This window comes from Pieris napi, chromosome 4 (genome assembly GCF_905475465.1).
Source record: "Pieris napi chromosome 4, ilPieNapi1.2, whole genome shotgun sequence".
NCBI classification, from domain to species: domain Eukaryota; kingdom Metazoa; phylum Arthropoda; class Insecta; order Lepidoptera; family Pieridae; genus Pieris; species Pieris napi.
The window spans coordinates 11198839-11223502 of record NC_062237.1 but is presented as its reverse complement, the minus strand read 5'-3'; the positions used below and the strand labels follow the sequence as shown (position 1 = coordinate 11223502).

General features: G+C 35.4%; 3 protein-coding genes across 12 annotated transcripts in view; 1 reads left to right on the top strand and 2 right to left on the bottom strand.

Moving 5' to 3' along the window:
* Positions 1-24664, top strand: part of LOC125048614 (probable G-protein coupled receptor Mth-like 3) — an 86854-nt gene that overhangs the window by 47791 nt on the left and 14399 nt on the right. For 3 of the 7 annotated variants that reach the window (XM_047647381.1, XM_047647376.1, XM_047647378.1), the window contains exons 5-9: positions 245-423; positions 1505-1673; positions 2017-2202; positions 2416-2641; positions 4109-5226. The exons of 2 other annotated variants lie outside the window; for them this stretch is intronic. In XM_047647381.1, coding sequence (XP_047503337.1) covers positions 245-423; positions 1505-1673; positions 2017-2202; positions 2416-2566 — 685 coding nt within the window. In that variant the 3' untranslated portion in view covers positions 2567-2641; positions 4109-5226. Of the gene's footprint in view, positions 1-244; positions 424-1504; positions 1674-2016; positions 2203-2399; positions 2642-4108; positions 5227-24664 lie in introns of those variants that run through there. 2 more of the 7 variants (XM_047647377.1, XM_047647379.1) reach the window with 2 other exon arrangements.
* LOC125048621 (G-protein coupled receptor Mth2-like) overlaps positions 6626-24664 on the bottom strand; it is an 87408-nt gene continuing 69369 nt past the window's right edge. Inside the window, exons 1-3 of one of the 3 annotated variants that reach the window (XR_007116847.1) lie at positions 8555-8946; positions 7462-7644; positions 6626-6942 (exon numbers count right to left, since the gene is read on the bottom strand). Coding sequence is in view for 2 of the 3 variants with exons in the window: in XM_047647389.1 (XP_047503345.1) it covers positions 6810-6942; positions 7462-7644 (316 nt within the window). In the remaining variant the exon portion in view is untranslated. Of the gene's footprint in view, positions 6943-7461; positions 7645-8554; positions 8947-24664 lie in introns of those variants that run through there. The other 2 variants (XM_047647390.1, XM_047647389.1) reach the window with 2 other exon arrangements.
* LOC125048616 lies at positions 9545-22973 on the bottom strand. Of its 2 annotated transcripts, none has more exons than XM_047647382.1 (4): positions 22307-22973; positions 13252-13501; positions 13090-13137; positions 9545-12974 (listed from the first exon to the last, which is right to left on the bottom strand). In XM_047647382.1, exons 1-4 carry the CDS (start codon positions 22514-22516, stop codon positions 11695-11697), a joined length of 1788 nt encoding a protein of 595 aa, XP_047503338.1. In that variant the 5' UTR covers positions 22517-22973; the 3' UTR covers positions 9545-11694. The 2 variants fall into 2 exon arrangements, with proteins under 2 accessions (XP_047503338.1, XP_047503339.1); XM_047647383.1 differs by lacking the exon at positions 22307-22973 and adding an exon at positions 14193-14624.

Genomic DNA, 24664 nt, shown 5'->3' with positions numbered 1-24664 from the left:
ATATAATAAAACTATCGTCTAATATGTACTACTGTATCTTGTTATAGAATCCTTATTTATTCATGGACTTTGTTGGTGGGTTCTTAGTGGGGGGTTAACACGCCTGGAGATAAGCTTATGTGTTACTTATAATAATGTGTATTTGTTATCCCGCGAAAACCTTATAAGTGTGGGGCAGGGAAAATTCATACAATTTAATTCCGTAGTTATAATTATTTAAATTTTTACTTGTTTGAAATTTCAGCGGCAACCGAGGAATTTCTATTGAAAGAATGTCAGTGAAATCCAGATTCAGAGCATACTCGATCTACGCGTTTGGAGTCCCCGCGCTGTTCACAGCATTGGTTGCCGGTTTGGAGTTCTCACATCTGCCACTGAACTGGTATCTGCCCCTGTTAAGACAGCAAGGATGTTTCATAAGTGGTACGATTTTTATTGCATCCCTTTATTCGGGTTAGCGCATTCTACTACACCCTTTCAATATATTCATATAATTTCTTTTCTTTTAATATATTCAAGAAGCCGTAAACAAATATAAACGATTTTAAAACAAATGGTGACTTCCACCAATATAATACTCGAAACAGAACAAATCTAAGCGTACGATCAACCAGGCTCCAGAAGATAAACCACTCCTTATATGGAATGTATTTGTTTTTACAACAAACTCCCGAGCGAAATTATAGTATTATCACTGAATAAATTCAAAACTCTCGTTAAACGTAAATTATACAGTAAAGGTTTTTATAAATTTGACGATTATCTAAATAATCCTAATCCTTGGAAAATTATAAATAATGGAGATAGAGTTCCGGGAGTTAGGAGTTTTTTATTGGAAATTTCCTCCTCTTTCAGAATCTTTTTTTTAAATTTCATAAATATTAATAGTTTATTAAATATTGGCAAAAAACGAAATGCCATTTTTTTTCATCTCTAATTGTTTATAACTTTTGCAATTTGTTATGTAATACATTTTGGCACATTTTTCTAGACGTCATTCCGGATCCAATGAGCTATCGCACATAATTTTAAGAGCAGTATCTCTATTTTGTACCATTTTCAACTTGTCGACTAGACTATTATAATAATATACCTTTAGTTCCCCTTATATAACATTTAAAAAATCAGTGGCGCTACAACCTCTTTAGGTTTGGGCCTCAGATTTCTGAATCTGTTTTATGATCATTCTTTTTTAAATCTAATAGGCAAGTAGGTGATCAGCCTCCAGTGCCTGACACACGCCGTCGACTTTTTGGGTCTAAGACATATCAGATTCCTCCCGATGTTTTCCTTCACAAATTTCCTTCGAGCAAATGTTAAATGCGCACATAGAAAGAAAGTCCATTGGTCGAACCTACGACCTCAGGATTGAGAGTCGCCACTGAAGCCACTAGGCCAGCATTGCAATATAAACATATTTTTCTAAATAATATCTTTTCCTTTGTTATTTATAATCTGTGCAATACTGAATGGTTTTCTGTACTTACACAAACTCACGTTTCAGGAAAGAGCAAGCTCATATATTTGTACGGGCCGATGGTAATCCTTTGCGTTGCGAACTTGGTATTTTTCATCTTGACTGCGTTGAAAATTCGAGAAATAAAAGAACAGACTGCTGTACTGAAGTCCAGGGAGAGTGCTACACACGACAAACATAATAAAGACAAACAAAGGTATCGTTTATAATCGAAATAATAATTCCCTAGTAAGGACTTCACTTTTTTTGGCTTTAGCGAAAAATCAAGCCTTTTTGAGAAATATAAAATAAAAGAATTTTACGTTGCTTAACGAAATAAATAAAGGAATAAACGAATATTACTGTAAGCGTGGCCATACTTTAAATTGAAATACATGAAGAGTATGATTATGATGGCTTTCAACTTTTTACTTATTAATACAAAAATGAGTTTGCTAAATATCTTTAATTACTAAAATATATATTTTTTTACAGTCCTATAGTAATACCGACGAAACAACAGTAACGTCAATTATATAATAAACCATTTATTCTTCCAGGTTGCTGCTGTATGTTAAGCTCTTCATCGTTATGGGTATTAACTGGGTGCTAGAAGTGATCAGCGCTTTGTACCCTAAGGCTAACAGTATATGGAAGTTCACAGACGCCTACAATGTCCTGGTGGGTCTGATCATCTTCATTCTCTTCGTGTGTAAGAAGAAAATCTTCCGGCTACTAAAGAACAGGTAATTTATTATTTCTAAGACTGGATATTGCAGATTCTTATAGATCTACTTACTTGCCTTTGTGACACTTTATCGACTGAGAAGTTAACTACGCTTTATTTATAAGTTAACGTCATCTAGATTCACAATGTTACAGGTTAATTTATGTGTTTCTTTACCCATTGCTTAGCTATATACTATGTCATGTTTTAAACCAGTTGGTGATTTACATAGGATCAAAGAGAAAGTTCACAGAAGAGATACAGAATTAAGAAGTACGGTCCGGACTGTTGGAAGTCGAAGCAACATAAACATGGATCAAAAAAGAACAAGCTTAGAATCTATAAGAACCTCTAATGGAGGTGTACAAACTACTGTTATATAAAGACTGATAAACGTAAAAATAACTTTAAGGACACAAATGAAACGAAGACTAAAAATAATGATTTATATCATCAAGGTACGGATTTAAGTTTGGGAACAGCCTAATGAAAGACTAACGCAAGCTTTAATTAACAGGCTGTGGTTTAAAAGGAGTATAAGTTGCACATGGTTTTAAAGCACTATGGGACAGATTAATGATTCTAGAATAAGTTTTGTTTTATATCTTGAGGTGTTTCTTGGTTTGGTTTTTCATTTTCCTTTTATTCGTAGATTTCTCTTTTATTGGGGTTCTCTGGATTTGGATAATTTCCGGTATACAATTTAACTTACTATTAGCACTTTGGTTAGGTTCATTATACTCCATTTTATTTTTTATTTCATTTACTGACTATATTCACTCCTGTATCATTTTAGGATCGGTACGTATTTTGGCATGTTATCGCGCGGTAGAGTGTAATAGGTGAGAAACATAGATTATAAGAATTACGTGCTCACTCTCACTGTGCTATAGTTATTAGATTTTGACAGAATGAAGAGAGTTCTCTCTTATTCTTGTCTTAAAGTCCTATTAGCAATACATCTAAAAACGTCTCGTCCGTATCTACAGTCAATAAATGATCCTAATCCTTGGGATTGATTTGCTCAATTACAAACAATTTGTATGACAATATTTGGCGATTAAAAAGTGTGGCGGAAGGTTTCTTGCCAGTTCTTCTTACCAGCTCTACGCCCTTGACTTGCGAGCTGGTAGTAAATGTAAATTTACAATTAATTTCTGACAACTCTGAGTACTTGTTTACCTACATGAATAAAGATATTTTGAGTTTGAGTTTACAGTCTTGCCAATTTACACTCCGGGTGTAGTTTCGAATTGTTATACTATCACAATTGTTGTTAAAAAAAATGAAGGGCACAGTTAGGAAATTATTCTAGAGTGTTCCATTTGGTTTCAAATTATAGATTTTTGTATGTATGAAGTAAAAAAACTCTTTTCAGGTGGTTTTCATGTTTGAGCTTATATTTTTCTTTTAGCTTTAGAGAGCTTTGCTTTTTATAATCTAGTTTTAATAATTGAAAATGTTTTAACAATTTTTCAGTATAAATTTTGTAGCCTATGCCTCAATAATTATAATTCTAAGCTAAATGTAATCTACCAAACTGTTTCTTAGGCCAATGTATCGCTTCTATAAACTTAAGTATTGATACAATATTGTCGTCACATACTGTTTAAATAATTGACTTTAAACTCATTATATTCACAAATATAATGCAGTTGCTATTTGGATTGATTTTTGAATAACCGAACGTGTGCCAAACGAACTTTCAAGTAAGGCTTCTAAGATATTAACCTGATTCTTAATTAATAAATTAGTCTAGACTACCATTTTCACTCCGTCTCTTTTTATCACAGCGTAAACACAATGTGATAGAAAGAGACACTTCTTGATGGGTTTTTTTCAAAAAAATTGAGGTTCAACTTGCAAATTAAAATCAATTAAAATTACAGACTAAAAGTTAATTTAAAGTTTACAATATTAAACAGGTACAGGCAGGTACGCGGCAGATCCATGAACAGAAGTCACACCACGAGCTCTCGGACTATGTCAACAAAAGAAGATGTGGCATTAGCAGCACTGACGAAACACTAATCTTTTAACACAAAGAGTATGTCTACGGTTCAGTTAGATTCAACACATCATATGCGACAGCGATTTAATCTATAAGCTTTATTTCACTACTACATATTAGAATGTTTTATTTGCCGCGCTTGGTAGCTTGTATATTCTATATTTAAAAAAATAATGTTATCATTAGACACAAACAATTACGGCCTTGGTTTTGATCGTCAAAGCGAGACTAGAATAACATCAATTAAAAACTCCTGTATTGTAAAATACAGCTTATTACAAAGCAATAAAGACTATTGCAGAACAAGAGGAAAAATAAAATTAAAAACCACAAATTAATCTTTAACGTAGCCAAAAACAGTGCTCTGTCTCTTTCCATTGGCGATCCAATACAATCTGACGGAAAGAGACAAGTATACCATTATAACAGTGCAATATCATTGAGTTATTATAAAGGGATAGTCTTAGCTATGATATCGGCTAGATCGTCTAAAACTTTTTATATTGTTATATTTACCACTTTTGATAATGCACTAGGATAAATGATTTTAATTAAATTCCCAATCCTTTAGTGGGCGTTGCAAATATAGAAATATTTTGCCGAAAATCAGCTTTTTAGACTTCTATAATTTGGTTTGTTTAATAATCCAGTTTCGTTTCAACCTTTATTCGGTATTCGCCTCAGTCAGTCTTTAATAGCTTTCTTTTGTTTGTCTTTCATTTATATATAGGCACCCTCTATTGATGATTGATGACTCACATTTTCAATTCGAGAATGTACTACTTTCGCACCAAAAGTCATCCACATTCGTGGTATAAACGCAAGTCCAAAGGGTTGAAAGTCGCTAGTTTAGTAGGACCAACACTGGTCTGTGTTTTTACCTCGTCGGATATCTATGGAATTTCACATGTATGATTGCAGTATATATATGTTTTAAGACAAAACCTATGTATATTTTATTTACTTTTTAGACATAAATGATCTCATTTAATTTTATTATTCGTTACTTCGAAAATATATTTACTAGTTATGTACTGCAATATTGCACTTTGTATGCATTTTTATTCTTATAGATGTACTTTTTATAAATGTATAAAAATAAATTGAATAAATGTTAAAAAAATAGCTTGTATCATTATCCCACTATTCAAATTAGATTAAACAAAGTCTTTACTTTGTTTCGTATTTTTGCACCGTTTTAACTAAAGTTCCTACTAAGCTATCTCTTTTGGTCACAGCGTTAACAAAATTTGAAATAAAGAGACAAAAGTTCAAAAAAAATTATACAGATTTAGTTTTTAGCGACAGTTTTTAATTCAACGTTTTGTCCTTATCAGTTTGTAACCTTGAAGATAAATAGAAGTGACATGCATTCCTATATTAATAAAAAACGACGGGTTGCACTCCGGGAGTGTGTCGGCAGAAGTGAAAACTTGAATATTAACGTTGTGCATTTTTGATAATTTGGAACGGTTAGGGAATAATTTTGCACGAATTGCTTTAATTATCAGTTTAAAAGTACTATCATTTATGAGGTAGAACACAAAATACATATATATTTATTGTGCTATTGCACAAACATGACAATTTATATTTCATTAAAAACGCCGCGCCAGCTGTCTATTCTCCATATGTCTTACGAAACCTACACAAAATAATTAAAATTAGTATTAAATAATTCAATCAGGAAATTTCACTATTTTTTAAGTGGCCAGTTTTTATTTGCGTCAGTCAGACCAAATCGTTAATAATAAAGCTTTAGACGTTTCGCAAAATTTAACCTTGATGTATTGACGGGGAAAGGTTAATTTTTAATGTGGATTAAGGTCCAATTCCACATGCATCAATGTATCTGAGGAAAGAGTCAAACGAATCAAAACCGTAACTATATAGCACGAAGGTTTATAATCCTTTAATATAATTTGTATTGACGCGAGTTAAACATTTTTTACCCATTCCAAAAAGTGTACAACGCGGCTAAAGAAGTTTTCAGTTCACAAATATAAACTAACTAAAAACTAAAAAGCTAATCTCGCGGTATTATGTAATGTAAAAAAGTTTGTCTAATAGTTAAAAAAGAAGCTTTAATTATGACATATGGCAGTCCTATTTAGCGCCCATTCGTAATCTGACGGTAGGTTAGGTAAGTTGACCAGCTGGCAACTGAAGTATTTCCGAAGCAATTTGACTTAGATTCCTTCAAGAAAAGTTCGTAAATATTCTCAAAATTCAGCCTTTCTAGCCTCCAAACACACTCGCGAAACCGAAAGCATTGACTTCCATGGGTGGCGGTATCACATCAGATAAGCCTCCTGACTGTTTGCCCCCTGTTCTATAAAAAAAAACTTACGTCTTTGTTCCCAACTCTGAGAGAACTATGGAAATGAGTTAAACTATTCCTTTTTTGTTATCAATAAAATAATAAAACCAATTCATCTGTCATCGTTTTTATTCGTAGAGCATTAATAACTCTTTAAATTATTTAACAATTATGATAAACTGGAGCTAATCTTCGTTCTTTTAACGGATATTCGGATCGTGAACTATAACGTAGATTCCTTGCTAAGATTGTGCTGTCATTGTTTCCAGCATTCTAAGCAAAAAATGGTCTCTCTTCACCTGAGAACTTCCTCTACACTTGGATATGGACACACGGTTGGTTGGGTTTCTTGACTTGGAGTCGATTCTAGAGTAATACATGCGGTCATTGATCTTTTTGGAAGCCTGGCACATCTGAAATTTTTGTACCTGAAACATATTTTGGAAAAGAAAAGAATGAAAAGGAAAAACTTTATTACACATAATAAAAAAGGAACTTTAGTTAAAAGAAAAAGTGCACGACACAGGAAATCCTAGTGTGGGAACAGGGAAAGATTGAGATTAATTACAGTTGTTATTTAATTAAGTAGACAAAAGCGTAGTTTCTTATTCGTTTGTTATATGTCCTATGTTTGTAGACAATGCTCAATGAGAGATAACAGCAAAGAGGGAATTTCTAATGTGCTGAATTTTAATTTAAAAAACTTCATTCACTTCATTTAACGAGCACGGTTTAAGTTTTTTAAATACAAAAGGGTTACAACGGGCAGAATGCCTAAGTGATGTTAAGTGACACCGCCGCCCAGTTGAGTGCGTTGCTGGTCTTTTAAGAGTTGGTACTCTTTTCTTAAAGGACCCTAAGTCGACTTACGTAAGTGGAAGTTACCATGATTGACAGTTGTAGTTGTGCATTGTTCAGGCATTTTGGCCAAAAATAAACACACTTACCTGTTCTTTAGTTTGTTCAAAATAGACTCCTTCCAGATGAAAATGAGAAATATAGTAATTCCTGTGAGCAAGTTGTATGCGCCTGAGATGTACGAAATCTTAAGGTCAGGGTAAAATGAAGCGAAAACATCAAATAACCAGCTAATGCCCATTATTGCTGATAACTTCAAATACACTGTGAATCTGGAAAGGAATCGTTTCAATACAAAAAATATTTATAGAATTTTAAACATTAGAGAAATTAACTTTTCTTTAACTCTTTTGGAGGCAACAGGCATCGTTAGAATCGATGGCAAACGGCTGGATCTGTTAGAGGATGAGACGGGTTTGGTATGAAATGCTACTTGCCTGGACACGTTAGCCGTCTCACCCCTAAGACAAGCACAAAAGCTGGCGGATAGTAGGCGTAAAATAATAAACAGCTAAACTATAAGTCTGTCCAGCATCTTTTTCCCTTGATGTGTCCCAGATGTTTGGAGACTCTTGGGTTTCAAGTGCATAGGCGTTGATGAAAGATGTATGTTGGTGACTGGTCAATGGTGCCACTGTGACCCTACCACCGGAAGCTTTCCTCGTTTAAAGAATCTCGCAAGAATATCGCAATACAGCGAGGAAATGCTGCCAGCATTAAAGGTACATTGCTACACTGCCCACGGGGGCCAAACTTTTAAAATTTGTTTTAATTTTATTTATTATTACTCATATTATCAAGAAACAAAACATAAATCAAACTTTTTCATCTGAATATTGATCATAAGAATACATAGTTATCAATAATTACAGTACTTGAATTATAAGTCTGATGTTGAAGCATGACTTTGCTAAGTGTGACTGCCAAATGTCAAAATGTGATTCTGGCACAAGGGAGTCATCGCGATAAGTCTCTTTTCTAAATTTCACCCTACTAGGGTATTGCCTTTCAAACAGAAATATATGTTTTTGGCCTACATTACATTAAGCGTAATTAGCTTTTACTTGGTATTTTTTATATAATACGGGGCAAACGGGCAGGGGCTCACCGGGTGTTACGTGATACCGCTGTCCATAGACCCTCAGATTGCCAAAGCGCTCGCAAGTGCGTGCATTTATCTACCTCCGTTTCTGTGATCGGTGAGCTGCTGGGTTACCAGCAGCTGGAGAGTTGAGCATTTGAGTGCCTCGCCTTAAACGCCACACGTTGAATGTTGTCATGCCGAAAAACACCCAGTTTCTAGAAATCATTCATCAGCATAGGAAAGTACAAGTATACTAACTTTTGCCCAGCTGAAAATCGAAATGCAAATGTGTTTTTTTCAATATGTTGTAGAACTGATGGTTTGGTTCTAGCATCTCATTTATACGTTCAACTTAAAATTTATTTGACATTGGCATTTCCTACGTTTTTAAATCTATTTTTATTAAGGTATAGACTTACAAGGTCAGAGAGATTTCTCTATAGAGAGGATATATTTGGTATAGTAGTAAAAACAAAGTATAGCAAGCAAAAGTATATATATATAGAATAAGAACAACGGAAATAAGAGAGAAAACAATCTTTCTTCAAAAACATACTAAAACTTCTAGAAACAAAATTAATGAGTCGATTCTAATCTTGTTTGGCGGGTTTTCAATGGCTAGCTACCAAGTTTTCATGTACTTTCTATTTGAGGTTAATTAATCGATACAGAACTTTTTTCTCATTGATATAGAACGTGTAGCTCTAATTTATTACGCCGTTGCTTTGTTTGGCTCGGGACTTCGCTTTAACTCGAATTGTGGTTAATTTATCAGAATTTTCGTGTCGATATTGATTCAAGCAAATTATGCGCACTTAGGGCACTTAGGGCCACTAAGGGCCTCTTGAATAGAGTGATGCATCGCGTACAGCGGAAGAATTGATTACACATGCCAACGTAGTACAGTTATTTATGCGAGTTTCGCGTGTATCAGGGGCCTCGCAAAATTTTTGTTTCGGCACATGCTGATGCTATTAATAGAACTCTTTTTGTTCGCTGATTAGTTGAGCCTGTGTAAAGTTTGAATGTCAGTTATGCTCATTTTATAAATAAAAAGATGCAATAAAACACATTTTATCCACCAAAACAATACATTTCTCATTTTTTTTATTGTTTTAAACTCATAAATTACATATAAATACAGGTTAAAGATACCGTTGTAAGTCATATAAGCCAGTTAAAAACTAAAATTATAACTTATCTATGGTTTATAAATAATTTACTCAAAAATGTTTGTAATATTTACAGAGTGATACTCTGTTTGAGATAAATTATTGTATAAACCAAAAAATTACTCTACTTTGCTTGTCTCCAAGCCTTACATTAAATATTTTCTAGTTTGACAGTTTTTGGCTCCGAAAAAACTATACTTGTAACACTGCAGTCAGTGACAGGAATAATAATAATTAATTTAAATCTTACAACAAAATGAATCAACTTTAAAACATAACATACATATATAATAATTACATACAGATTTAACAACACCACGCTGCTTGGCATCGGCTACTTCTTATTTTAACCAAACTACTATTAATCTACTTGATTGTTCATAACATCTAAACTCTAAAGTTATAATTTATATCTAACGGAAATATTAGGAACAAAAATTAAAATTACAACTACTAATGATGACTATTAAGTCTAACCCGTGATCCCGAAATAATTATAAGAATGTTATTAATTACTCTAATTCTAAGCTTCAATAATTTGGAATTATTGAATATCTTTACTTACATAGCAATATTGTAAGTCTTTGTTTTTTTTTTACGAAGGGAACAACCTTTTTAAGACTCCAAACAATGATGATCGGTGGTGTGGGATTTTTACCCAAAAAAAAACCCCTCGTCTTTACTCCTCGCGCATAGTGCAAAAGAGACTGGGCCTTAACCGCGTTAGCATCACTTCGATCGAGCGTAGGCTGCGATTTAATTCCAGTGTTCTTCTCTTTGCAGGGTTGAGAATCTTGCCTATAGTTGCTTTGATGGAGGAGCATCAATGGTTCAATGGAAGCTTGATTGCTCGACGTCGTCGGTTTAGTCCGGGCAGTACTTTTACAATGAAGTATCGTTAACTTCAACCATTACACCATATTTGATCCGAATCTCTAGCATCTTACTGTGTAAGGTTCTGAGGATAGGTTCTAGATCAGTATTCCAACCACGTTGGAGTCCATGCTCTAAAACTAAATTAAGCAGTACCGAACATGCATGATCATCTAAATCTGGCCTTAAAGTAGAGTCGAGATTTTTAGAAGCCAGCTCTTTCTCACTCATTGATGAACAAATACTCAGTGCATTTCCATTGAAGACTTCTGTTAATAATCTAAGAGCTAATGATTTGCAGTCTTTCGAGACTTGCTGACAGTAATTGAGGTTTTCGGGGCTGACGTAAACACCACTTTGGGGAATAAGTTCTACGAGTCCTGGCAGATTTGTTCGATACTTCAATGTCCATCTTGTATCATAAGCATCATATTCCGGTGGTAGAACGAACCGGTACAATATGTTGTTTTTCGGCGTTTTGTTAGCAATATCATTTCTATGTTGATCTTGATTACTAGAACTAGCACTCGCTGTTACTTTAGAGTGTGTTGCTTCAGGAGACCGTGGACCTTCATGTGTTAAGTTGCTCGAAGGAGAGGCACTGCTAGCTGTGTATCCCGCTGTGTTAAATTGTTCGACGGAACCCAATAACTTTTTATTTATATGGGCAGTATCGTGGATTGAACTCTGTAAGGTGTTGTACATATCAGTCGTATAACGCAAAGTAGAGCCCATATTAGTATAGAGGATAGCAAAGTTGTCCAACATTTGCTGCTCTAAAATTAATTTCGAATGCGTCTGGTTATTCTTTGACGTAGAGTTTTGGTCAGCTGTCGGTCTATCTGCAGAATCATGTCTAGGATCATTAGCAGTGCCATAAATGCTGTCCGTTCATTTCCGTCATCCATAAAGTGACCTCGTTTTGGCTTTGAATTCATTTGTGGTGATTGGTTAACCAACTGTTCCTGCGTGCATAAATTTTGATATCCATTTTCATGGCCTGTTGTACGATGTATTCTAGGTGGTTGGTAGATTGAGCGAATAGTAATTTCTGTGTTTTGCCTATCACTTGTTTCTGACGCTATGATATTCTGCGGGCTGGTTGTGAAGTCTACATTGTTATCTCCAGTAGATCGTGGACTCATTCTTGCTTCCAGTTGTGTATTATTAAGAAGGCAGTTATTATGATTAGTTTATAATGTTTGTCGTACTGATTTCAGTAAATTTGTCAAAATAGATGACAAAGGCTGTGTCTTTGTGACTCCTTGGAGAGAAGAATTTCGTTTTCTCTCTTTACGCTTAATAGAGATGCCAATACGTAGTTTTGGTCTCTGCTGTGAATCCACCTGATTTGGCTTTTGCATATGTCTCTGTTGTGCAAGCTCAGGAGTCTGATACGTTGGATTTGAAAGGTGTGTTGAGTTTTGTTTAAATGATGGAGTCCTCATATTGATAGTTTCAGATGTAGGTCGATGATCGTAAGTGTTGCTCTCTGTAAAACCCCGAAGTCTTTCTTGTTGAATTTCTTGAGAGGTCATTCCGATGCTTCTGAGCCGAGCTGTTTGGTCTCTGCTATTTTGAGTGTGCGTTCCTAAAACTCGTGAATCATTTTGAGATTGATTACGAGTAACCACTAGTGGTTGTTGTACTGAACGCGTCGAGAATTGTCTGGTTTGGTCGATGGAATTCGATGGATTCTGTGCGGCAATGGCCAAATTTCTTTCCATTTTCGTGGGACGTAATGTCTTTTCTACTGGTTTTTGAATCGGTACTAAACGTCGACCCTCGTTCATCTGTCTGTGTAGTTGAGCAGAAATTTTGAGTGAGTTTAATCCCTCATAAAATGTAGGCAGTTTCTGACTTGGAACTTTATTAACGGGTTGTTTGTGATCGTCAAGATTTGCAAGAGATCGAACATTCTCAATCTGTGGTTGAAAGTTTGATAATGAACATCTGTCTGGAATATATTCTTGATGATTATACTGATTCGGCCGAGTGCTCTGTTTAGCTGAAGTAGAAGGTTTTGTTGCTGTCATTGACACATCCATTGTGTTGCTAGAAGAGTTAGCTTGACTCTTGCTATTATTATGATCGGCGGAGATCGGAGCTTTTTCGGTTTGCTCAGTTCGCGGAATTTTAGACCTTGATTCAGTACTTTCGTCAGCATCAGAAGCAACAGAAGATTTTTCTGTCTGAGAAAATTCCATTGATTGGTTATCCTGGATAATAACCGACTGATCTATTTTTGGAGATCTAGCCTCTACTTTGGCATCATTAACAATCGCTCTGGATGACGGAGCAGGTTTATCTTGTTTCAACCGTTTCTCATCAATTTCTTTCCTTGTTTCTGTGTTTGCTGGTCGCTTGATTGATATTGGTAGAGGTTTCCATAAATTATAATATTTCGACAAATTTTGATAGACTTGATAGCCACTGCACAGTTTCTTATTGAAAGGAAGCTTTGGTTGCTTATCTAGAAATAAAAATTCTTTTTTTTATTTGGAAAGCTTGTAATTTAAAATAAGTAGTATTCAAAAATGTATTTACAATGAAAATTGTGAAAACTGATAAAATAATTTGATTCTCACCATAATCATATCTCGCAGCGATCCAAAATACTGCATCATCGTAAGAATCTGAAAAAAATATATCAATATTATTATCTCTTAATTTATAAGATTTTCGGAATTTGAATATACTTCAATGATGTAACGTACAATCTATTAACTAATACATTTACTTAAACTCACCTGATTTATGTTTGATAGTAGCTATATAACATCCCCACTTATCATTACGTCTCTCTTTCCTCTTCACGCGATCTCTTGTATCAGAAGGATCTTCGTCGTTAGGGTACGCAACAATGACCTTGTCATGCGTCTCACTACTTAATATCAGCCACGTATACGGCACGCATACGTAATCATCAATACCTTCAATAGACAATTCTATGAATTGAATAACATAGAATTCTCGCTTATTATCACTTTCACGTGTCATCTAAAAAAAAAACAAAAACACTTCCGTAAACATCAAGTAATTTAATATTGTGAAAACAAAACTAGTCTTGACTGATTACCAATCTACTCTCTTAAAATAAAATAGTATATTTTCACTAATTTGCAGTACAAATTCACTTATTGTCACAGCTATAAGTATACCATGAGAAAATAGTGAATAATCACTGTTTGAACTGAATAAAAATAAATTTTACTATTATAATTAGTGGGAATCATCATTAATGGAATCAGTGGAAACGACCAAAGGTTAAATATGTGAAATCTATCGATACTTTAATAAAGAAAATATTCAAATAAATGAATAATATACACTCCATATTATTTATTGTATCACTAATGATAATTATTCCATGAATTCAGTTACTTTTATTGTAATTTTCAATGCTGAAAGAATAGCAACAAAATATAATTAATTTCATAATATTTGAAAAATTATGAAATTGTGAATACCGTAATTTTTCATTCGAAATGTCTAATAATTGAACAAAAAAATATGATTATCGCACGACTCATGATGCGAAGCATCACAGTGCGTTACGATCGAAAAAATTGTGTTATGATTATTAGCTTCAACGTAAAAATGAAGATAAGATGAGTTAGGTATAGATAAATTGTAATTATCATTAAAACAATTGTATTGCAACGTCAGTGATAATCAAATTGACCTTTACCTTTTATTTCAGTTATGTATCTCTTGTAATAATGAAAATTTTTCGTCACACCTGTTACGCGTTATAGAGTTAGCAAAGCGATTCTGCAACTAACTCCCCGCCACTTTGACCTCAATAATTATAATATACAACTGGATGAACGTATCGGTCCAATAGAGGCGCAAAACGTTTCATATTGCGTCAGCACGTCGATAGTTAAGAGGTGAGTCGTACTCGGTAAAAGACAGCCCTAGTCTTAAGAGTACAAGTACTTAAAAAAACTAGTTACAAATACTAGTTCCACGACTATTTAGTAATTTGCGACTGTGTCCCCTAATTATAGGAATTAGTTAAGTACTCTTTGAATATGCTATTTGTCCACAGAGCACAGAACATTCACTGAGCATTTAATGTTGAAACTAATATAAATAAAGACCTTTTTTAAAGCAATGCACACATAAAAAAAAACAATATGGGTATTTTTAATACAGTAGGACACAGTACACACTTAAACTTTATAATAACTTTTTACACTAAATTTATTTACTATTGTTCAATTTATTTATTTACAATCACTATTAGGACAAAGTTATTATTAATTAATTATAATTATTCTAGAGCTAGGGGCCTACTTGAATTTACCAATTAATATAAAACAATGCGTGCCGTTTATTACATACTAGCTGTTACCCGCGACTTCGTCTGCGTAGAACTACTACTTCGTGTAAATTTGTTTGGACTGAATAGGCTCTGAAACTATAATGAAACGATTCTAATGAAGCCGGCACATTGAATTATTGAGATTAACATAGGTTGACTTTTCCTGACCCTGATCCCTGACTTAACTTAGTTTAATACGTTTTTGTATACGAAATTTTTTGTTTTTCCTTCTTTGGTCAAAACATGTAGGTTTTGTGGACTCGATACTCGTGAGCACGCCACATACAGTTGCCCATGGGAGAAACAGTTTTTTTCTAAATGAACACCAGCTACTTTGAGTGTCTGTCCTTGAGCTTTGTTTATCGTCATAGCGAATGCTGCTTTCAGGGGAAATTGTACTCTTTTGAATTGGAATGGCAATGGCAATTGTTGTTGTAAAGAAGCAGCATCGTAACTCAATTCTCTTATTATATCACTGCAAACTTCCCCAGTTCTTTGCGGCCTGCTCAACCCAAAATCTGACAAATCTTTCCCAGTTATAGTTATGACTTGGTCTTCTATCTTTGTTAGGGCTTCATTAAAAATGAAATCATTGTATGTAACGTTTGGATTATGATGTTGTACTCTGTGTAAAATATCGTCGGCCATTTGAATTTTGTACCTTTCCCACAGTTGTTGAGGGTTTGAAAGCCCACATGTCGCTATTAGTATAGCAAAAAGCATTCTCACCTTGGCCGCTGATCTACATTGTGCAGCCTCTTCCAGTGTTATATTCCAATGATTTTCATCCTCCAATAATCCTCTTGCCTCACATGCCTCTCGAAATGTTGAAAATTCTTGATTGTTGTATTTTTTGAGATCATTGAAAGAGGTTGGCCCACGCACATGGTGTAGAAGCATCCTTAAACAAAAACATTCCATGTTAGTAACATGGACTGTGTAAACCCGTCCTAAGGCATCTCCAGATTTGACACCAGGCCAGTTCTGAACCGAAGTTCCTTGAATTCGGCGTTTCCAAGTTTTTCTGGTTGCGTCCCATGTGTAACTCGGTACCTCAGCATACATAAGAGTTCTTGCAAACTCATCTCTTATGCAAAGTTCAAAAAAAGCTGTAAGGGTGGTTTTTGGTCGAGTAGATAGTCGCTCGTGGAAATTATCTTCTGTAAAATAAACTCGTTCACCGTTCTCTAAGTGTACACTTAGATGTGTAACGGTGGGGTGCCTTTCGTGCAACGGGAACCCTAATAACCGCCACACGGCTTCGTTGCTGCTAACATAACGACCAGATTGATATGTATGTACTTCATTTACGCGATTTGCAAGCTCTGTGCTCCTAAAATTGAAAATAGCTTGGTCACTGCCTTTGTTAATATATTTGCAGATATATTTGATAGCGCGCACTGAACTGCAAGCCTCAACATTTATATGGGCGTTAAATATTTTTAATAGAATAGCGGAATAAGGGACCACCCAACTATTATCAATAGTGACGTAACTCCCATTTCGTAGTTTCACAGATGCCGTTCGACCTCCGTCTGCTGGTGCTCTTCTACGATAGAGTGGGTATCCGTTTTCACTGTGGACAGTGTCTTTGTGTAATTTGCGAGGAAATTTCTTTGTGCATTTTCCATCTTTCATGCAAGGGCACTGAGGATTTTCAGGTCCACATGGACCATGAATCATGTTTTTAACTATAATATCATGAAGTGTCTTGTCAGTGCTTGGATCGGGTATTTCTGCGCTGATAATATTATCAATTTGATCGGGTCTCAACTTGTCTTTTAACCACAATAATATGTGGACATGTGGTAGGCCACGCTTCTGCCACTCTATGGAATACATAAAGCAGATCACTTCTCCAAATATTCTGCCTTTGGAAATAACAGACATAAGTTTTTTAACTTTCAACCTAAAAACTCTTGCGACTACATCATGCCTATGGCGAATGCTACACGCTCGATATTTATCGTGATATTTGGATCGTGATCCAAAATTACGATGTGTAGTACATGCGTATCACGATCCGTGATACGGATCGCTGGATTTCTAGAAATCTAAAAATCCACGATCCGTATCAATTATCGTCGATAAATATCGAGCGTCTAGTCTCTGCTCGATATTTATCGCGTCAGTATTTATTCTGCCAGCGATGGAAGAGGACGCGCATATATGGAGGCGGAATAATATAGAGAATTCATACTTGTATTAGAAACATTACCTATAAGTATAGGCTGATTTACACGTATTAAGTTGCCAAGTCTTAACTAAATTTCAAGTGACTTAATTTTAAGTAACCGTTTACACGTAAAAATACTAAATAATTAGTTAAACTCATTTATTCGCTCAAGATGGACGACCACAGAACAAAATATTATAGGATTTTCTCTTCCTGATTGGGGATTTACTGTATTGTATGCTCCAATACATGATTGTGAAGGTTCTGGGTACTCAACGTAATACGTATTTGAAGAAGGCGAAGGAGTAAAACGGCTACTATTATTCATTGGGGAAGGGGTTCTACTACTGTTCATTAATTGTTGTATACGCATATCGGACAAATAGTTTTGGATATGTTTTTGAGCTTCCACCGCCGAAAGCAAAAGCATAGCTTTGCCAACTCCGCCAGCTTATGCTTTTCACTTAAATTTAACTAAATTTTGCCTGTCCAAACGTGTCAAGTGATTAGCCACGCCCACCAACTTAACCGAAAAATAGACAAAATTCTATTCTACCTTGTTTAGTTGCAACTAAATTTTAACTTGCAACTTCTTACTAAATTCACTGTTTACACGGGTTAAGTTACTTAAAATGAAGTTAATATTTAGTAAATTTTTAGTCAACTTAATACGTGTAAATCGGCCATATGGGACGGGTGCCTCAAATGCAAACTAGGCAAACTACAGAAAATAATTTAAAAAATAACAGATTTGAAACGATCTGGTGCTGCAGCGGAAAATGTTTACAATTCAAAGTCTTGGATATTGATGTATATCAGCATATACTGATAATAATAATAATAATAATGGCAACGCAAGCTTTCTTAATATTGTTACTCATATTGTAACACGAAATGTACGAGTGTACTCAATGAAATTTACCGTCGTACTGACGCGATCCGTATCGAGTGTGTAGTATACTAAAAAAATACAAGATAAATATCACGATAAATATCACGATAATTATCGAGCGTGTAGCATTCGCCTATCAATCGCGCTTTGACCCGGCATTAATTCATTTACTATTTCCGGCCATGCTGGGTTGCAAGTAAACGTAACGAATAAGTCAGGGCGACCATATGTACGTACATAAGCAAACGCATCCTGAGTATATTCGTGTAAGTACCTCGGACTATTTACAAATGAAGACGGTAAAATTATCATTCTACCAATATCATTTGGATTTAGATTAGCGTCATTCGCTACTGCGTCTTGAAGGTGGATATAATTTTCTGCTCTTAATTTAGTTTGATTTAATGTTATGTATCGTAATCGTTCACTTTCTACCTTAACGTACATATCAACATAAAACTGATTGGCCAGTTGCCTGCATCGTGATATAATATTAAAATCATTTTCTCTAATCATGATATGAAAGGCATAAAAGTCCATACATGATACCCTTTTGTTAGGCAAGGGCATACCAGTTACAGGATCGACTTGTGGAATTTGAAAGTGATACCCTTCTTGCCCTTTGCTAAATATTAGCGGATATTGTAACGCATCGTAAAATTTATGTGTATCCGGCACCCTAGTTAGTGTGTTATCACGGGCATGTAAAACTATATCACGGGAAGCAAACTGTTCACCACAAACCATGGCTGCGACTTCATTTATTAAAGGTGCATTATATCGTCTTTCGTGTTCCCCACTTGGTGTACGATCTGGGTGAATCACCAACTTATAATCATCTCCCGGCATTCTTTCTAAGGCTGTTGTGAAAGTGTTTATTAGGCGGTTATGTTCATGCAACATTCTCTGAATCTTTAAGACAATATCCTTTTCTACTAATTGAATGTTTTGACACCTGCGGTCAACCTCGTCGTTTTCATTTCCCATAAAATAAATCTGTAAAAATTTTGGTTGCTCATTATTTGTAGGAAGCAAAGAACCAATCCTATGATAGATTTGACCTTGGATTGTAAAAGTAGATGAAAACCCAGGCATAACCACCTCATTTTCTACACCAAATGACGTCATTTGAAAGCATGAATTATATTTCCTTATTTTGATTAAAAAACGCCGCGATTCGTTGTTATCACCTAAAAGTAAAGACTTCAATGGTTCCTCTGGTTCTCCAAGTATTGGAATTGAAACCTTGCCACCAGAACAACACATACCCGGAGTTTCTTCTTTCCACTTGAGTGCTTCACAATGTATACATTTTTTATCCATTCCACCTATGAGAAGTAATCGATGGTTATTATACTCAATCGATGGGTCATACATAATCAAAAGCAGCATTGTGGAATGCTCCCCATGTATACATTGTAAACGCATTTCTCCTTTCTGACTGCCGTTCAGCATTTAACACACGTCGTCTTTGGGATTCTTCTGGCATCTCTGCAGCTATCAATGATGCGTGTCGCTCAGCATCTAAAATCTGCCGGGCCTGAGTCTGTTCATAGGTCTCGGCAGCTCTTTGCGTTGCGTGTCGCTCAGCATCTATAATCTGCCGGGCCTGAGTCTGTTCATAGGTTTCGGCAGCTCTTTGCGTTGCGTGTCGCTCAGCATCTAAAATCTGCCGGGCCTGAGTTTGTTCATAGGTCTCGGCAGCTCTTTGCGTTGCGTGTCGCTCAGCATCTAAAATCTGCCGGGCCTGAGTCTGTTCATAGGTCTCGGCAGCTCTTTGCGTTGCGTGTCGCTCAGCATCTATAATCTGCCGGGCCTGAGTCTGTTCATAGGTTTCGGCAGCTCTTTGCGTTGCGTGTCGCTCAGCATCTAAAATCTGCCGGGCCTGAGTCTGTTCATAGGTCTCGGCAGCTCTTTGCGTTGCGTGTCGCTCAGCATCTAAAATCTGCCGGGCCTGAGTTTGTTCATAGGTCTCGGCAGCTCTTTGCGTTGCGTGTCGCTCAGCATCTAAAATCTGCCGGGCCTGAGTCTGTTCATAGGTCTCGGCAGCTCTTTGCGTTGCGTGTCGCTCAGCATCTATAATCTGCCGGGCCTGAGTCTGTTCATAGGTTTCGGCAGCTCTTTGCGTTGCGTGTCGCTCAGCATCTAAAATCTGCCGGGCCTGAGTCTGTTCATAGGTCTCGGCAGCTCTTTGCGTTGCGTGTCGCTCAGCATCTAAAATCTGCCGGGCCTGAGTTTGTTCATAGGTCTCGGCAGCTCTTTGCGTTGCGTGTCGCTCAGCATCTAAAATCTGCCGGGCCTGAGTCTGCTCCTCAGATTCTTGGGATCTAGCTACTTGCGCAGTTCGAGCTCTTTTAGAGCTACGCGCTAAATTAGATTTACGCTTGCGAGGCATATTACTTAACCAGTTACCTACCTAAAGTAATAAAAACAGGTAAGTACTTATGCAAAAAAAAATTCTTTAGCTGACAAAAAAATTTAGTTAAAGGTACTGAGTACGAAACTATACTTAAGGTAGGTACTTATACACATGAAATAAAACAAAAACAAAACGAATTGCTAAACTAAAACTAAATGTTAAAAAAAATATACTATCCACATGGAATAAAAACAAAATGAATCGATAAAATTATATGCGAAACTACTGGAATTATTTTATTCACAAAACAACATTACTTACCTATTAATACTCAATAAAAACTATGCTGACCTTCTTAGGTACCGTAACTACTTACTAAATGTGAAAAAACTTAAAAAAACCTGCCTACTAATCTACTACAATTTTATACCTATCCTAAAAAATGAATTAAAGTATTTATTTTACCTATTAACTATAATTCTACCTACTACTAACTTATGCTAAACTAATAATAACAACCAAAACAACTAAGTAAATAACACAAAATGCTTATCCAAGAAACCCTAAACACCAATGAAAACGTAAAGAAAGCGAATACGTTGCAGCTCAAAATTGTAGATATCGCATGCGTCCGCCAACGACGTCTGCCCTCACGTGTCTGCCCGTTCGGGTAAGCATACTTTGTGATCTACACTCCTCCCACCGAGCCATCCGCGTCCCCCGCACGTCTTTGCCGCCGCGCCGCGCAGCGCGCCCGCGCCCGCCAGCCCCGCCACACCACACCATGCATCGTCAGTCGTCACACTCACACATTCATAGTGTATAGGCCGATGGGCCTGATGGACATGTCAGGCAGAAAGTATTCTAAAAGCTGGCTAGGAGTATTTGAATTATGCGATACATAACTGCACCCCGCGTTTTCACCCGCATAATTCCGGGATCGGGATCGGGATAAAAAGTAAAGATGTCCTTTCCCAAGGTTCCATCTATCTCTATACCAAAATTCATCAAAATCGGTTCAGCGGTTTAGGCGTGAAAACGAAACAGACAGACTGTCTATATCTTTCCCCAAGGTTCCATCTATCTCTATACCAAAATTCATTTAGTAGGCATATACGATACATAACTGCACCCTGCGTTATCTATCACTCGCATAATTACGGGATCGGGATCGGGATCGGGATAAAAGGTTGCCTTTGTCCTTTTCCAAGGTTCCATCTATCTCTATACCAAAATTCATTTAGTAGGGATATACGATACACAACTGCACTCTGCGTTTCCACCCGTATAATTCCGGGATCGGGATCGGGATCTGGATAAAAAGTACCCTATGTCCTTTCCCAAGGTTCCATCTATCTCTATACCAAAATTCATCAAAATCGGTTCAGCGGTTTAGGCGTGAAAAGGTAACAGACAGACAGACAGACAGACAGAGTTACTTTCGCATTTATAATATTAAATATTAAATATATTATAGTAGGGATCAATTAACACCCAATAAATTAAACATTCTTCAGTGTGAAACTGAGAAAGAGAACTTTCTTTCCCTATTTGTCTATCCATGTAAAATCTGTCAATGCTTAAAACTTTTAATATAAGGTCTATTATTTTGTAACTAGATATCAGTATTACCTACTCTAACAGACTAACTCACATTTCGTGTTGAGGATTGAAATAGCTGCCGTAAGTAGTGTGGCATAAGGTGGAAATTCATTTAGCGCTTGCAAGGGTTTCACTCACACATTAGTAAAAGAACGCGTCTTGCGCTTCAGAGTATTTCGTGTTGTGGATTGAAATAGCTGCCGTAAGTAGTGTGGCATAAGGTGGAAATTCATTTAGCGCTTGCAAGGGTTTCACTCACACATTAGTAAAAGAACGAGTCTCGCGCTTCAGAGTATTTCGTGATAATAAATAATATAATAGGATGGTATTTCATTAAAACCTAGGACTTAAAATAAAATGTTATCTTATAAACTAATCTTGATATTATATTTTTATATAAAGTAGAAATAGAGGGATAGCTTCTTTTTTTTTTTAATACAACTTACCTCTCCTATATTAAATATATCGTAAACGTGTCCAGCAGTGATCCGCACTTTTGCATCATCTGCACTGCAGTCTGGTTTCCCAAATTCAAAATTGAATATTTTCTCGACATACACGAGGGGGCTTCGCTTTTGATTTTCACTTGTTATACTCTCACAAGCGGAGTTCTCGCTATCGTAAGCTGCCCGCGCTGGACAACACTTTGATACCATCAAGCCTTTTGAGAGAAGCTTTCACTTTATCCGTCTTCTTTAAAATATTCTTCAAAGATTGTGCCACCGTATGCTATTCTGCTTGCCGTTGAACGACCGCCTGTAATGTCTACAGTATCATTCACATCACACACTTTTCCACACACACATCCAAGGATTGCAAATATTATTATCACTTTATACATTTTAAATTTTACGCTTTACTGAACAGCAGTACTTAAAATGAATGACCATATAATAACACAATTTAATTATTAATTTCTTTGATTTCCTCTAACACGTATTTAGACCACGTAAACGCAGTAATTGCTAATTCACTATAGAATTAACCCAGATTCGTTTGGACTAGAAATATTATTATTCTTTGAAACACAACTCAAACGTAAGTTATTTAACTCATAAAATTAAAAAATAAACTTGGTAAGCGTTCGAAGATGGTTAAATGTTACACGCGACTGGCGAGCAGTGTGACCAGATTTTAATTGACGAATCTACTGCTTGTGGAGGTTAAAAACTACTGAATTCTACCGAAAGGAACGAGAAAATCTATTATATTTTTTTGCTGTTGTGTTACAACGTAAAACATGAAAGTTTTCTTTATAAAACGATAGAATAATAAAAATAAGAATTAAATTTAAAAGAAACCAAGTTTTTTTTATTAAATTCTCAATAAAAATATAATTAAACAAAAATGTATAAAATGATACTTAAAGTAAAGATTTTTCGTCTTTATGTTGGGTAACATTGTCATAAAGCAATTTTGAGTCCATTAACTTGAACATACTTCTGTCAGATCTATTGACTAAAGCGGAGTAGTTTTTATATAATTTATCTTCATAAAGCAACTCAAAATGGAACTCATCATGTTTTGTATGTTTGTTTCAATTTTATGAATCACTTTGAAAAATAACGTAAAATTTTGTAGATTTACATAACCAACTTAAAATAAGGGATCTTGCTCCTATTCATTGCGATATCCTTGTGTATATGTAATATTTATGTTTCATTTTAAACTTGATTATATAAATTCTCAATAAAGGAATTCCCACATCACACTCTATGCTCACGGCACGAATGGTAACGAAAAGAATAAATATTAAATAGTTATAATCCAATCAATGAAAGAGGAATACCTCGCTTTTATTCGATATGCCAAAAAAAGTACTAGAATAACTAAAAAGCGTGAATTCTACTAAAATATACCAAATAATTTTTACATACTAAATTCTGTTGACAGTACCTCAAAATCTACCAAAAAAGTAGAAATCTACTAAATCTGGTCACACTGCTGGCGAGGTGGCGAAACTTTCGACACGCGTACCTATTTATTTTTAAACATACAAACTGCAGTAGGTTTATTGGGAATACCTGTGGTATTTTATACATTTTTAGGTATTGATTTTATTAGACGATAACATCATTTCAAATTCCCTTACATATTACAAGCACAAGCACAATTAATAATAAACACGGACCTCTTTTATCAAAGATCTCGTACGTCTGTGTATCAACAGATCTTTAATAATACTAGCGATAATGACTCGTAACGGAAGATTGTATGTCCTATCTAAATTCTAATACACTTTACTAATTACTGTTATGTATAAGACACTGGTTATGAGTAATAAGGGGAATGTCATTTAATTACCGTGTCATTTTAAACTCATTGTATCGATACGTACCGTAAACAAGGGTTTATAGAGGATAGCTAGAAGTATAAGAGAAGGAACAAAATATTTATTTGCTTGAATTGACAGATTATTGCTAGAATATTGGAGAGGTATGTTGAAATAAAAAAAATTTAAGAAGCTATACCTCTATTTCTACTTCTAATATATAAAATTCTCGTGTCGCGGTGTTTGTAGTTAAACTCCTCCGAAACGGCTAGACCGATTCTCATGAAATTTTGTGTGCATATTGGGTATGTCTGAGAATCGGACAACAACTATTTGTCATCACTCTAAATGTTAAGGGTAGTCCACCCCTAAATTATTTTGTTTGAATTTTTAGATATTTTTTTTGTTTTTGTTTTTTTATGATACAGCATTAAAAAATACATACAACCCCTAATTTTCATGATTTATATCATTATTATAAATGATATCCATGGCAAAACGACGTTTGCCCGGTCAGCTAGTTATATAATAA